The sequence below is a fragment of the Otolemur garnettii genome, unplaced genomic scaffold, assembly GCF_000181295.1.
Source record: "Otolemur garnettii isolate 467f Iridium unplaced genomic scaffold, OtoGar3 scaffold00012, whole genome shotgun sequence".
NCBI classification, from domain to species: domain Eukaryota; kingdom Metazoa; phylum Chordata; class Mammalia; order Primates; family Galagidae; genus Otolemur; species Otolemur garnettii.
The window spans coordinates 226,065-239,769 of NW_003852407.1; the positions used below are offsets into that span (position 1 = coordinate 226,065).

General features: G+C 38.2%; 1 protein-coding gene across 1 annotated transcript in view; it reads right to left on the minus strand.

Annotated features, from left to right (window-relative positions):
- Positions 1-13,705, minus strand: part of DCC (DCC netrin 1 receptor) — a 685,279-nt gene that overhangs the window by 47,805 nt on the left and 623,769 nt on the right. The window contains exon 22 of the mRNA XM_012801997.1: positions 5,236-5,462. Coding sequence (XP_012657451.1) covers positions 5,236-5,462 — 227 coding nt within the window. The remainder of the gene's footprint in view (positions 1-5,235; positions 5,463-13,705) is intronic.

Sequence of the window (13,705 nt, forward strand, 5' to 3'; positions counted from 1 at the left end):
GTAAGAAAGTTAGTTGCAAAATTATTAACATGGCATTTCTGTTGTGAAAGGGATTAAGAATTTGGACTGAAGAAGAGCGAAATATATTTTTTACCATTTGGGTTAATATTTCCATCAACTTTTTGCTTTTTTCAAAAGTTTTTGCTTACTTTTTAACACATGCATTTATTCTTTTTAAAATTATCATCGTAGTTCATACAATTTAAAACTAAAAACAACTCTGGAAGAAGTTTCCATATGGGTGTGATAATGGTAGCTTCCCAAACCTGATTCTGTCCATACATTTTCCAAAAATATGCAACCATATTAGATAAATAAAATTATGCAAATCCTTCTGGATCCAGCACAGCCAGAAAACAGGACAAATTCAAATTATGAAATACTTGTAAGTACAAAAATAAATAATACTTTCCAGCAAAACTATTGGTCAAGCTATAGCTATAAAAAAGTCTTTGTAGAAAGTGGGATGTCTGGAAGAACTGAACAGAAGAAACAAGAGGGGAATAAAGAACCCAAGACTGACCTTTTAAAAATCATCCACAAAAAAAGAAAGTTCAGCCCAGTGGTACAGATACTAAAGAAGCTTCTTAGGAGACCAGAGCATTGCAAAGTATGTAGGTTTTAAAGTGCCAGCATCAGAAACGCATCAGTTTGGGGGAGCAGGGGCAAAATAAAGAGATTCTTTTCTATAGAAAATGTAGTATCCAAAATGTTGATAAAAAGGAAAAATAGTATGGGACTAAAAAACATTGAAAGAATTAAAGGCAGAAAATTTCCTGAATTTGTCAAAAGACACAAGTAAATCTATAGATTCAAGAAATTCAGCAAACTCAGGATAAAACCGAAGAAATCCATGCCAGACGTGGTTCAACTTCCAGAAATTAAGTGACCACAACAAATCTTAACAATCCTGTGAGGAAAATAACCTTTTAGTAAGGTAAAACAATTAGAATGACAACAGATTTCTCATCAGAAAACATAGGGGCCAGAAGTAAATGACACACTTTCCAAGCACTGAGAAAGAACTTGCAATCCGGAGTTGGCTTAAAAATCTACTTCAAGAATGGAGGAAAAATTAAGTGATTCCCCAATGAAGGTAAACACAGAGAATTTATCTCTAGCAGACCAACCCTCAAAAAATACTAAAGGAATTTTTACCTAAACAGGACATGATATAAAGGAACGTGCATAATTAAAAAGGAAGAATAAACAACAGAAGAGGGAAAGGATCAATAAATATGATAGCCCTTCCTCCTTTACAGTTTTCAAAATTACATTTGACAGTAAAAGGAAAAATTAGATCACTACCTTACGTAGCTCCTAATAAAAAAGTAAGTCTAGATTCAGCTAGACTAGGGGTCACACTTTTCTAATAAGCCATTTGATATTGTTGGGTGTCTATGTCTGTGTGTTTTGAGTTTGCAATTACTTTCTTTTTTTTTTTGAAACAGAGTCCCTCTTTGTCACCCGTGGTAGAGTGCCATGGTGTTGTAGCTCAAGCAATCCTCTTGCCTCAACCTCCTGAGTGGCTGGGACTACAAGAACCTGCCACAACACTTGGCTAGTTTTTAGAGACAGGGTCTCACTTTTGCTCAGGCTGGATTCAAACTCCTGAACTCAAGCAATCTACCCTCCTTGGCCTCCCAGAGTGCTGGATTATGGTTGTGAGCCACTGGGCTTAGCCTGTAATTACTTTTTAATATTAAAAGTGGACTGTGCTGGGTATTACAGGGGTTCAGTGAGAACTTGAACATAATTGTTTTTCTATTACTTTTATTGAACATAAAACTTTTTGGTAGTATCACTTGGTGGTTTGACCACCTGACATTATTCATCATTGGTCCAAACACGGTTGGGAAATTTAAATAAAATACTTAACAAAGATGTAAATAATTCAAACAGGTGAGTATTCAATCAAGTTGGCTATTAGGTGTTCTGTAGTCCTTTCAAAAGTGTTATTCACTTCATTAAAATTCTTTTTTTAATTGAATACCACCAAATTTCATAATGCTGAAATTTACTTCTTCATCCTTTATGAGTAAAAGTAAGACACCAACCCTGTGGCTTTGCTGTAGTGGAATTATACTATAGAATAAATTCATTTTATGAACGCAAATTCTATTTGTAAGTCATGGAGATTGAATAGACCTGAACACCGGCCTTTCTCTGTTGTTAATTATTAAGTGAAGAAAAGGATTTTGAAATCTGGTAGATGTAGAAAAGATGTGTCATGAAGAAAAGACCTTTATCACCTTAATTCCTACATATTTTAGTTGAATGCTCTATGTGGGTGGTTAGGGAATAAGGCAGGTTTCATTTAAGCAGCTTAGATACTAGAAGTTGGAAAGGATGAGCAAAAGCAATACGGAACTTTCATTTGATGAGATTTTTGTTGTTAGCTATTGCTTAATTCAACTGTCTTTTCCATACCTAAGGTAGAAGTATTGTAAATTAATTTCTAGTTTTATCCAAAGAGCTAATTTCATGAGCAGAAAATAGGATAAGTGCTTATATAAAAGTATTACATAAATTAATTGGAATTAGATCACCAAAGCATGAATATTGGATTTGGATGGATTTTTGGTCTTGGCTGGCTGATGTTGGCTCTGAAATTTGGGCCTATTGCTTAGCCCTTCTTAACTTTAGTTACTTCATTTATCATATGAAAAGAATGATGGCACCTACCTCAAAATATTTTGCGAGAGTATTACATAAGACAATGTATACAAGTGCTGATCACTGAACTCAACATAGAGTAATTTGTCCTTAAAAAGTTCTTGCCTACTTGGAAGTCCTTTGTTAAATACAACGCTTTTTGGTAATGCTGTGCACTAGTGGAGAGTTTTGTTCTTTTAACAAGGAAGACTCAAAGAACACAGGTAATGTAAAGTATAACTTATGGGATTTTGAGAGCTACCTTCCCTGTTATTACAAAACTGGCAACGTGTTCCTCCAGCTTGGGAAAAATGGGCAGAAATACCCTCGTGTCCTACAGAAAAGAGCCATCATTTGCTAGGGAACTTTCCCCTAGCACTTGCTTAGAGACATCAAAACTGATATGGCCACCCCCCTAATGTCATCTCAGTGTGTAAAAGATGAAGAAAAAGGCAAAAAGTAGGTGTCCCAGACTCATTTGGCAAAATCTTCTGAGGGCAGAGAGGCAATTCTGTCTCCTCTGGTGGTCGCAGAGCTCTTCTCCCCTTCCTGACATCCAGCCAAGAACAAGACTGCCAGAAGAATCGCCTATAAAATGTAACGAGGGGCATCCAACCTGCGGCTGTGGGCGGCATGCTGATTTTGTGAGGACATTTTTGCTTATTAGTAGTGGTGGATATAACAAAATCTATGCACAAACTTTTTTTTAATTGCTAATCAGACTTTATTAGTGTTTGCGTATTTAATATGTGGTCCAAGACAACTCTTCTTCTTTCAATGTGTGGCCAAGAAAAAAGAAAAAAAAAGGTTGGACACTCCCAATTGTAGAGGCGATTTGTTTTTCATTCATTCCGCAGTAGAAAAGCCTGTTCAGGCAGCCTGCATGCTGGCTAACTCTATGTCCATCTCAGCAGAGGAAAAGGCAACCGGCAACCTCGCAGGGCTGCGAGAGGGCCAGTGCTGGAGTCCATGCTCTCTCACCACTGGGCCTGGTAAGGATGGAGGGGATCTTACAAGCCAAGTGGACACGTGTGGAGAGTTGGTTAGGTTTGAGTCCTCTGGATGGAATTTTCTCAAGTGTAGTGACTGACCAGAGACCCCATGAGATAACAAGTGGGAAGGTGTTAAGCCCTGACTTGGTGACTCACATCATGGAACTGAGCAATGGAGGAATCCCACAGGGTCCCATAAAGAATTCATGCTTGAGTTTCATAAGAGACCCAGAATATGGATGGCACACAGAGGCCTGCCTGTGTGTCCAGAAAAGCAGTGAAGAACTTCAAACAGTCCTTTCTCCCCTCTCTCCTTCCCTCCCCTCCCCTCCCCACCACCCCCTCCGACTCTCCCCACAGGCCCAGAGTGAGTGGAGAGGAAGGGAAGACGCACAGGTGCTTCTGAAGCAGACTGGCCTCCATCTTCTCCTGTCCCACTACTCCATTTCACTCTGAGACACTGGAAGAATTAAAAAACAAACTATGACAATCCTCCAGAGCCCAAAGCCAAAATCCAGCTGGCCAAAAGGAAGGAGAATCACTAATTAAATTTCAGAGTATAGATTTCAGCAGAACTAGACTGCCCTTTAATAACTGAAAGTTATTCAATATGCTTCCAGGGATTATAAAAAAAGAGAAAACAAGTAACCGAAAGTGACAGAAAAGTCAGAAAATCTGTCTAAGGTATCAATTAAGGGCTAGAAAAAACAAATTCAACAACTCGTGGTTGAAAATAAGAAACCGAGTTCATTTTTATGTAATTCTGAGCTGACAGAGTACAGAAAACCAGTTACACATTCAAATAACTAAAATATTTTAATGAAATTTGAAAACAGCAGCTCCTCATTCTGTAATCACATGATGATCAGACCAAGGATTTTTTTAAATGAGTATTTAGTTGATTATTCTGTTTCCTATACGCACTTGGATAATATGAGTAATATGAGGACCCACAGAAGGTGTAGTATCTTATAAGCCCTTTCTGATCCCAGGACCAGTGGCTTTCTGCACCAACTTATTGACTAGTAGGTTTTTTGCTTTACATCCTTTCGTATAACAACACAGCTTTCAAACAGACTCCATCAGGATAAGCTGAGGATTACATACGGGGATTGTATGGCTGCAATGAGGGTTGATTGTGTCAGTAATCAAAGACAAACTAACAGAGTATTCAGGTTTTTTTACATCTCAAGTGTCCCGATCTGATGTTCTAAAATAAAGAATTGATAGCAAATAGGGACTTAAGAAACATATTGGCTTCAAATTGTATTGCCCTAAAAAACCTTTCGTTTAAGATTTAAACAAAAAGCAATCACTTCTTGTAGGCTTCACATTTCAATATTTCCCACCTGCATTGCTTTGAAGTTTCAAGAACAGTCAAATTATAAAAGGCAGGTAATAAGTAGGATAACGGAGAAGAGAGACATAGAACCGTTAATGAATCAAGTGTGCAGTAGATTATTTTACTTATTGCTACAGGACCCCCAATGAGATTCAAGTTAGTGGAAAGATACCACTGCAGGAGGAGGGGGACACTCTTGTGGGGTTCACAGCGGGTGTTCTCTGATGCCAGAGAGCAGATAAGTACCTGAATGAGAGGTGCTTTTGCTTCCCAGTTGGGTTTCTGACTGGCTGTGGCTGACTGGTGTGAGGTCTTGGCAACTCTGAATGGGAGAGTCCCTTCCTGCGGGGTCAGTGCCTGAGGGCTTCTCGATATTTTTCATCTCCATTTCTTCATGATGGATCCAAAGATCAGGAGGTCGGAGGTCCTTCTGGCTGCCCTTCCTTTTGCCGATGCTGTGGGTGGCCCGTTTCCTGTGGAACAAAGTTAGAAGGTGAACGTGAGAGCCTCTATTCACCTCCTCGATTTCCTCAGTCAATTCAACTCAGAAGCGGGGAAGGAAACAAAAGGACTCCCAGGAGGAGCCCTGTGAAACCCTGGAATTGGCAGACTGGTCTTGGCTGCCTTTCTTCTTCTCCCCTGGAGCTTCACCGCTTTACAGGAGACGTGCTGCAGAATCCCCAGGGCCCCAGCTGCCTGCCAGAGAGCTCCTTCCTGCAGCTTCCCTGGCTGCTGATTCGCTGGGCAGGGGACAGTGGGTCAGATGGAGCCATATGCCAATCTTTGGAGCCAGGCATAAGATACCTGACTGCAACATCTGTTTAGGAGATAAATGAAGGAGTTGCTTCAAAAGGGCAAAGAAGAGCAGAATATGTGCCAACAGCTAAGATTGGGGCTTAGAAGAAAGCCTATAGCTCAGCTGTATAATTTAGCGTGCAATTGGGAAGCTTGCTGTTTGAAAATAAAGGCCGCTGGAAGATATTCTTAGGAGAATAAAACACTTTTGCCTTGGAGTCAGTATCTAGATTCAAACATAGCGAGACCATCCTTTGAAATGAGAACTGTTTGAAAATGTGTCTCACATGCCTATTATTTGCCTCGATCAGGATTCAGCAACCACACATTTTGGTTTGGGCCGTAATCTCTTCTTGGGGCTAGTGAGATTCCAAGCTCCCTAAGTGTATGCTGAGTAAAGTGGCATGTGCTCCAAGTTAGCCTCTCTCTATGGCAGGGCCAGGAAACGATGGCTTGCAAGCCAAATCCACCCATGGCCTGGTTTTGTAAATATAGTTTTAGTAAAACATGAACCAGCTCATTCATTTTCTTAATGTAATGGCAGAATTGAATAGTTATGCCGGAATAAATACGGCTTGAAAAGCCTAAACAACGTATTTTCAGGCCCTTTTCAGAAATGGTTCTTGACCCCTCCTCTATACCTTTTTTTTTAAACCCTTGCTCTACACTTTTTATCATCTTTTAAAAATCTCTGCTTGTAACTTCTATTTCTTTCAAAATAATGTCTACTGTAAGACAGAATGTAAATTGGTAAAATCAAGCTTTGCTAGAAGTCCAGAAAGCACTTCCTTCCCACTTCATTCATTTATAAGGAGCACTTTATTATGATAACTACATTCCACAGTTTCTTAATGGTTCAAGGGAGCTGCTCTCAGTGAAAATGCTTTTTTTCCTTTTTACTTAATTTTTAATTAAAATCATAACCGTGTACATTTATGGGGTACAACGTAATGATTTGATATACAACATGGAGTGCTTAAATCAAACTGATTAACATAACCATCACCTCACTTACTTATTTTCTGTGGTAAGACACTTAAAATTTACTCTTAGTTATTTTGAAATACTGGGAGGGAGTAATACTGGGAGGGAGGGGTGGTGGGATCCCGCCTAATGTGAAAATACTTCGTAACTTTTGCAAAGCTTTTGGGAGTGGCTTTGGTTCCCCAATTGCTGAATAAGCAGCTCTGTAACTATTCAGCAATTAATAAGTGTTTGGGGGTGTAATAATTTGTTGAATTTTCCCTAGCTTTTTTTTTCTTTTTTTGTCTTTTCCTGAAGCATGTCGATGAGGATAGAAGATAAAAAACTGTAGACTTAATATTTATTCTGTAGTTTAGTAGAGAAAACATTACAAAAATTAGCATTCTGCTGATGTCCTGACAGCAGCTCTATTCTTGTCTACCCTCTGAAATGACTCCTAGATCATTTTCCTTTGTCCAAGATAATAACTCACAGCCAATCCTCCTGCCCTGAGTTCCTGTCCGCACACCTCCCCTGCCCGCAGGACACTGATTTGCAGCTCACACTTTGCTCTTTATTTTCTCTACCCCTGGTTACTTCATAGAAGAGTTCAATGTCATTCTCAAACTTGGAGGCTTCACCATGCTAAACTATCTTTCCACCTGCTAAGATGCTACACAACTTAACCCCAGTATCCAGGGACTGCTCACAGGAAAGTGCCAGTTCCCACATCTAGGAAAACACAGTCAGATGCTTCAGAATAACTCAAGATATAAACAGCTTGTGGCAAAGAAAATAGCCAAACAATTTTTGAAACCAGTTATAAATTATGAACTGTGGTTTCCCCTTGATGATAACCATTTCCTTCCTCCCTCCCTCTCTGCCTCCCTCCCTCCTTCCCTCCTTCCCTCCTTCCTTCCTTCCTTCCTTCCTTCCTTCCTCTGCAAGTTCCTATGACTCCAGTACCAAGCATCACAAGCAGCTTCTATTTTTAAAATAGCCCCAAACCTGGGCCAAGGAAGAGTCCTTTTGTATAAACCACAGAGTTTGTGATTTATAACCTCCGTCAGGGAAGAAATTTCAATTCCTGATAAAAAGCATAGGCATTTTGCTGATGGGTTTTACTATATTGATACCACTCCTAAGTCACCAGCTGACTGTTGGTTAATAATCTAAAGATCTCCAAATAAACTGTATTTTCTTTTTATATATATTCTAGCAAATGACTTTGTAACTACTTTTATTTCCTGTGATATTTCTTATCAAGAGAGAAATTTTTGGCCTTGGAGAGGCCACCCTCAACCCCCTCATCTCTACCACAGCAGGTTTGTAATAAAACTGGCATATGCTCCTAACTAAATTGTCTGAAGTTTGTCTTAAAACCTACAGGAACAGCTGTCACCCTGACCTTCTGCCCATCTGTTGGTTGCTGACATGACTATAGCTCACTGTGGCCCACGGTTCTTCTATTTCACCATTGGAAATGTCCAAATTGGTATGCAGATGGACCTCAGTGCGGGGTGGTGGCCAACGTGTGCTGCAGCACCTGGGAACTTGTTAGAAATGCACCTTCTCAGGCTCCCCCTCAGAACACCTGGGGGGGAGTGGGGAGCAATCTGTGTTTCAACAGCCCTCCAGGTGACTCTGATGTGCCTGCAGTTTGAGAAGTCTTACTGAATATTTTTTAAATTTCAAAGCTAGTTTTTCTAGTAGATATAGAATATTTCACATGTTTAACTCCTCCCCAAATGCCAGATACATCTTTTCCCACAGGTACCAATCATCTTTCTGCTTCCAAAATAGTTTTAGAGCAGGAGGGTCTCTTCCCAGTCCATGGATTTTTAAATAAAGGCACAGCAAGACTTCTCTGAGGCTGTGCGCTCTCCGCTTCTCGTGTCAATGACAAAGCTTTCACAGCGTCATCAAGGACGAGTGTTCTAATTTTTGTTTCATTTATTTATATAGCTTCTGCCCAGATGCCTTCATGATCCTATATCCTTACAAGTTACTTATTTTTTCACGTGCTCTGCAAACCTCTCTCCTTCTGGGAGCCTTCCTGAACACTTTAAGGCAACATAATCTCAGAACACCTAAATCTTCCTTCATTTTTCTCTGTACCACACAGGCTGGTAATGACTGCCCTCTCACCGAGCTGTCCAGCTGCTCCTGTGTGATAATTCCTCCGGTGACACTGGAGCCAACTCCGTTTCCTTCACTGCTCTAACATCACCCATTGTTTTACAACATTGTCTTGTGCTACTTAGCCCATTTCTTGCCGCAAAGGTGAGTGGGGCACTGGGAGCTTGATCAGTGAATAAAAAGTGGTAGGGCTTCCAGGAGTTTCTGGAACTCAGCATGTGGTAAGGCTGAAAAGGCATTATGGAAGGGACCAGATCATGGGAGGCCCTGCCTCCAACAGAAACATTTTTAATAATATCACAAAGTCAGTGGGGAACTGCAGAAAGATTTTTTAGCTCAGGAGCTAATATAAATCAGATTTATTCCTTTGTATGATGCAGCTCACATACTAAGCATGCAAAGATTACTTGAATCGAATAGTAAGAATTTTCCATTACTGACATGGGCGTACTTTTTGAAAGCTTCTTCTCTGGGTTTTTATTAGTCCCCCTGTTCCTTATTTTATACATAACCTATTACCCTAAGGGGAATTTCTTGCTTTTTCACTTTTAATCAGTATGTTGGGGATGTGAACGGGTAAAAACCAACATTGCTTTAATGTCCATGTTATGAAACTTCCCCTGAAGTTTGAAAATACACCTAATCCTCTTATAGATTCTTTGGTCACATTGTAATACGTTAAGTTCCTCCTGTGTGCTTAGTATCCTCTGCTCAAGTTGCTCACAGGAGACAAACAAACAGTTCTGTACTAATTCCAGCAGCCAAAAGATATGCCCAAGAGCTCATGGAGATTGACACAGGAACATTCTGCCCCACTGAGGGTTTAGGAAAGGCTTTAGGACAGCGGTTCTCAGCCTGTGGGTCTCCTGTATATCAGATATTTACATTACCATTCATAACAGTAGCAAAATTACAGTTATGAAGTAGCAACTAAAATAATTTTATGGTTGGGGGTCACCACAACATGAGACTCTGTATTAAAAGGTTGGGGCATTAGGAAGGTTGAGAACCACTGCTTTAGGAAGTAAGGAGACTTAAAGTGAGGGTGAAGAAATGATTACCAGTGAATCAGGAAAAATTATATTGGGAAAGTATAAATATTTCCCTAAGGCTTTTAGCTTTTTAATTATCTAACTTGGTTATTTTTATTCTAGTAACTGCTGTTCAAAACAAAAACAAACAAACAAAAATTGTATTAGAAACCCAAGGCATATTTTAGATGCTCAAATGTCTCTCTATTTTCTGAAAGTGAATTAAGATGCATTGAAGTCTTTTGTAGTTGCCAGTTAAAATCTCAATGAGGTGAATCCCGAAAGGCAATTAACATGTTAAAAAGCTGAAAATAAGTGAAAGTGACCTAGAGCAGTTAAAATACAGTAGATTTCATTGAAGAGCTTAAAAAATTTATCCCAGTACTGAAAATAATTTTCATTTGTCAAGATTTGAAAGTGTGCTAATCTTCAAAACTAGCCATGCACATGTCGCTCAGAAGGCTTAGCTGACCATTCTATCAAGCGACTCTTGCAATTCGTTCACAATATAAATTTAATATATTCAGATAATACTGCTGATCATCTATCTAGGTAATTGTTTATAATAACCATGGACTTGCAGATTATGATCCATGTTTAATATTTTGTCTTTAATCTGTAAATAAATTTTAACTTACAACATGTGATTTAATTGTTGATGAGTTCAATGTTATTGGCTATTTTAAAATCACAGAAAAAACTCAAAGTTTTCATAAAACATAACTTTTTATGTTATGATATTCTACTATAATCTCATAAAATTTTAAATCACTAGAAATAAATACAGTTATTTTTATTTTTATATTCTACTATAATCTCATACATTTTTAAATCACTAGAAATAAATACAAAGTTATTTTTATTTTTATATTGTGATATTCTACTATAATCTCACAAATTTTTAAATAAGTAGAACTAAATACAAAGTTATTTTTATTTTTATATTATGATATTCTGTTCTCTCATAAATTTTTAAATAACAAATGAATACAAAGTTATTTTTAATTGATAAATTAAATTTGTATTAATTTAAAGCTTAATGCTACCATATGAATCTATAACTAACTGGTAGTTTACTGCAGGATTTCTGTGTTTTAATGGTAGAGGGAGTGATTGCAGCATTCTGTCTTATTTCTTCTTCTTATTTGAAGAAACTGCCACCCAGGGATTAAGGGTCTTCCCTTAGATGACATAATTAGTTTAATAAAATAGGTAGCAGAACCAGAATTAGAACTGGAGTTCTAACTTTTGTTAGCTATTTTACATCATAAAAATGAAATCTTACCCACTAGACTGAGAATTGGATAGCCTATCTCATTATTAAATGTATAAATAATAAATCTTTATATATACAAACATACATTTTAAAAGACCATAAACCATTGGGTAAAATGCACAGACACTAACTTGAATAAGGTATTACTCATTGTCTGTTAAAATGTTTCAATTCACTTGGATGTAATTCAACTTCCCCAACAAAACACAAAGAAAAATTGACATTCTGCTCCACTCCCAGAGATATCAGAGAAGCTGTGAAATGTGTTTCCTACTTCCCCTTATTAATTACATTAAACCTTCATTTTTTTTTTCTGAGAGCCTTGTAAAGGATTTTATTTCTGTTTCAGATTGAAATTGATTTTGCTTTCACCTGCATTATTCAATTTGTTCTAACGGCCTCACTGGTGGTAATGTCAGGGGCTCACAGTCTTCAGTGAAATTTAAAAAAAAAAAAAAAAAATTAAAACTCAGAGGTAACTTGAAGGGGAAAATTCTCTTTTTCTCTTTCTCTCTGATCATAGGAGACCGAAATGAATGCCAATGAGTCTGTTATATAAAACAAAGCATGGAAACTAAGTAAATCCTGGGAGACTTTGAGGGTGGGGTGAAGGAAGAACCAAAGCAAGCAGTAAGTTTACTTTCTTTGGGGTTTTCTGTCATTTATGGCATCATTTTTCTTTTCTTTGAGACAGAGTCTCACTTTGACACCCTCAGTTGAGTGCTGTAGAGTCATAGTTCACAGCAACCTCAAACTCTTGGTCTCAAGCCACCCTTTCTTGCCTCAGCCTCCCTAGTAGCTGGGACTACAAGCTCCTGCCATAATGCTTGAGTATTTTTAGAGACAGGGTCTAGCTCTTGCTAAGGCTGGTCTTAAGCTCCCAAGCTTAAGTAATCCACTGCCTCAGCCTCAAGGTGCTAGGTCCTGGGAATCAATTAGTTATTTATTTATTTTGAGACAGAGTCTCACTATGTCACCTTTGGTAGAGTGCTATGGTGTCACAGCTCACAGCAACCTCAAACTCTTGGGCTCAAGTGACTTTCCTGCCTCAGCCTGCCAAGTAGCTGGGACTACAGGCACCCACCACAATGCCTGGCTATTTTTGTTGTTGTTGCTGTCATTGTTGTTTAGCTGGCCCAGGCCGGGTTTGAACTACCAGCCTCGGTGTATGTGGCCAGCACCCTACTCACTGAGCTATGGGTGCTGCCTGGAATCATTTTTTTTTTTTGAAACAAGTCATTCATTTTAAAAACAAGTCATACCCAGGGCTCTTACCAAATAAAGCTTTAAGCTTTTCCCTAACTGCTCAGAATGTGATTTAAGATGATTTGAGAGTTTCTCAACTGGTGTCAAATCCTACTTTTGCTCATTAAAAAAAAATCAAACTTTCTCTGGAGAGAAACAAAATATATTTAGAAGTCTTGTTCATCAGATCAATGTAACCCTCAAACATTCTCACACTAATGACAATGGAAAAAATTTTTTTAAACAAAAAATTAAAAAAAAACCCCACTACAGATGGCTTAATTAATTATACTAAGTTAATTTAGAGCAATGTTTTTCAATCTTTTTTATCTTACTGCACACTTGGACCTATAGTTAAACTTTTGCAGCACACTTAAATTATGTTGATCCAGAAAAAGAGTAAAAAAAAACTATATATATTTATTGTGTTTTAAACTTCTTTCGAAAATAACTTAACTAATGATCCTTAAAATTTTCATGGCACACCTAAGATCCTCTTATGGCACACCAGTGTGCTGCCGAACACCAGTTGAAAATTCCTGATTTAGTGAACATACCCATGTTCTTTAAAGTTGGCTGCATGTGATTTTGGTGCCTCCTTTCATCCCCTTTATGTGACGCCTCAGCACTAAAAACCTAATTCATAATGGTAATTGTGGCCAAATTGTCCCACATTTAGAAAAGCAAGGTGAGAGGAGACCTACTCTAAGGAATCAGAAATTTCTTCATGAGTCTTCCTTTGGTTCATTTTAAATTATTTCCTTTATTATCAAGTCACTTGAATCATTGTTGACAAGGTTGGTCAACGTTGTGCTGTCTACATCGGGTAGGATAGAATTGTAAATCCACATTTCAGTGGATCTTATCTTTGATAAGATATCTACAGTGTTCCTCCAACCTATAATAGTTACTCCCCAATTCTAGGAACATGTACATAGTTGCCTTGATCCAGTTCTCTTTTCTGAAATTTGCTTAGCTAAAAAAGCACATTGGTTTTCACTAGCATCCAAAATGATGTCTGCAGAGCCTTGAATCAGAAGATTCACCTCATTTAAGTAGTCACTGATGTCTGCCAAGCTGAGCTAAGTCTTCCTGCCATTTGTTCTTGGAATGTATTTTCCCTCAATCTCTAAATAAGTAGAGCTTTTAGGGACCTTGATTAGATTAGTGTCCTTGATTAGATTAGTGTCCTTGATTAGATTAGTGAACTTGATTAGATTAGTGTCCTTGATTAGATTAGTGAACTTGATTAGATTAGTGTCCTTGA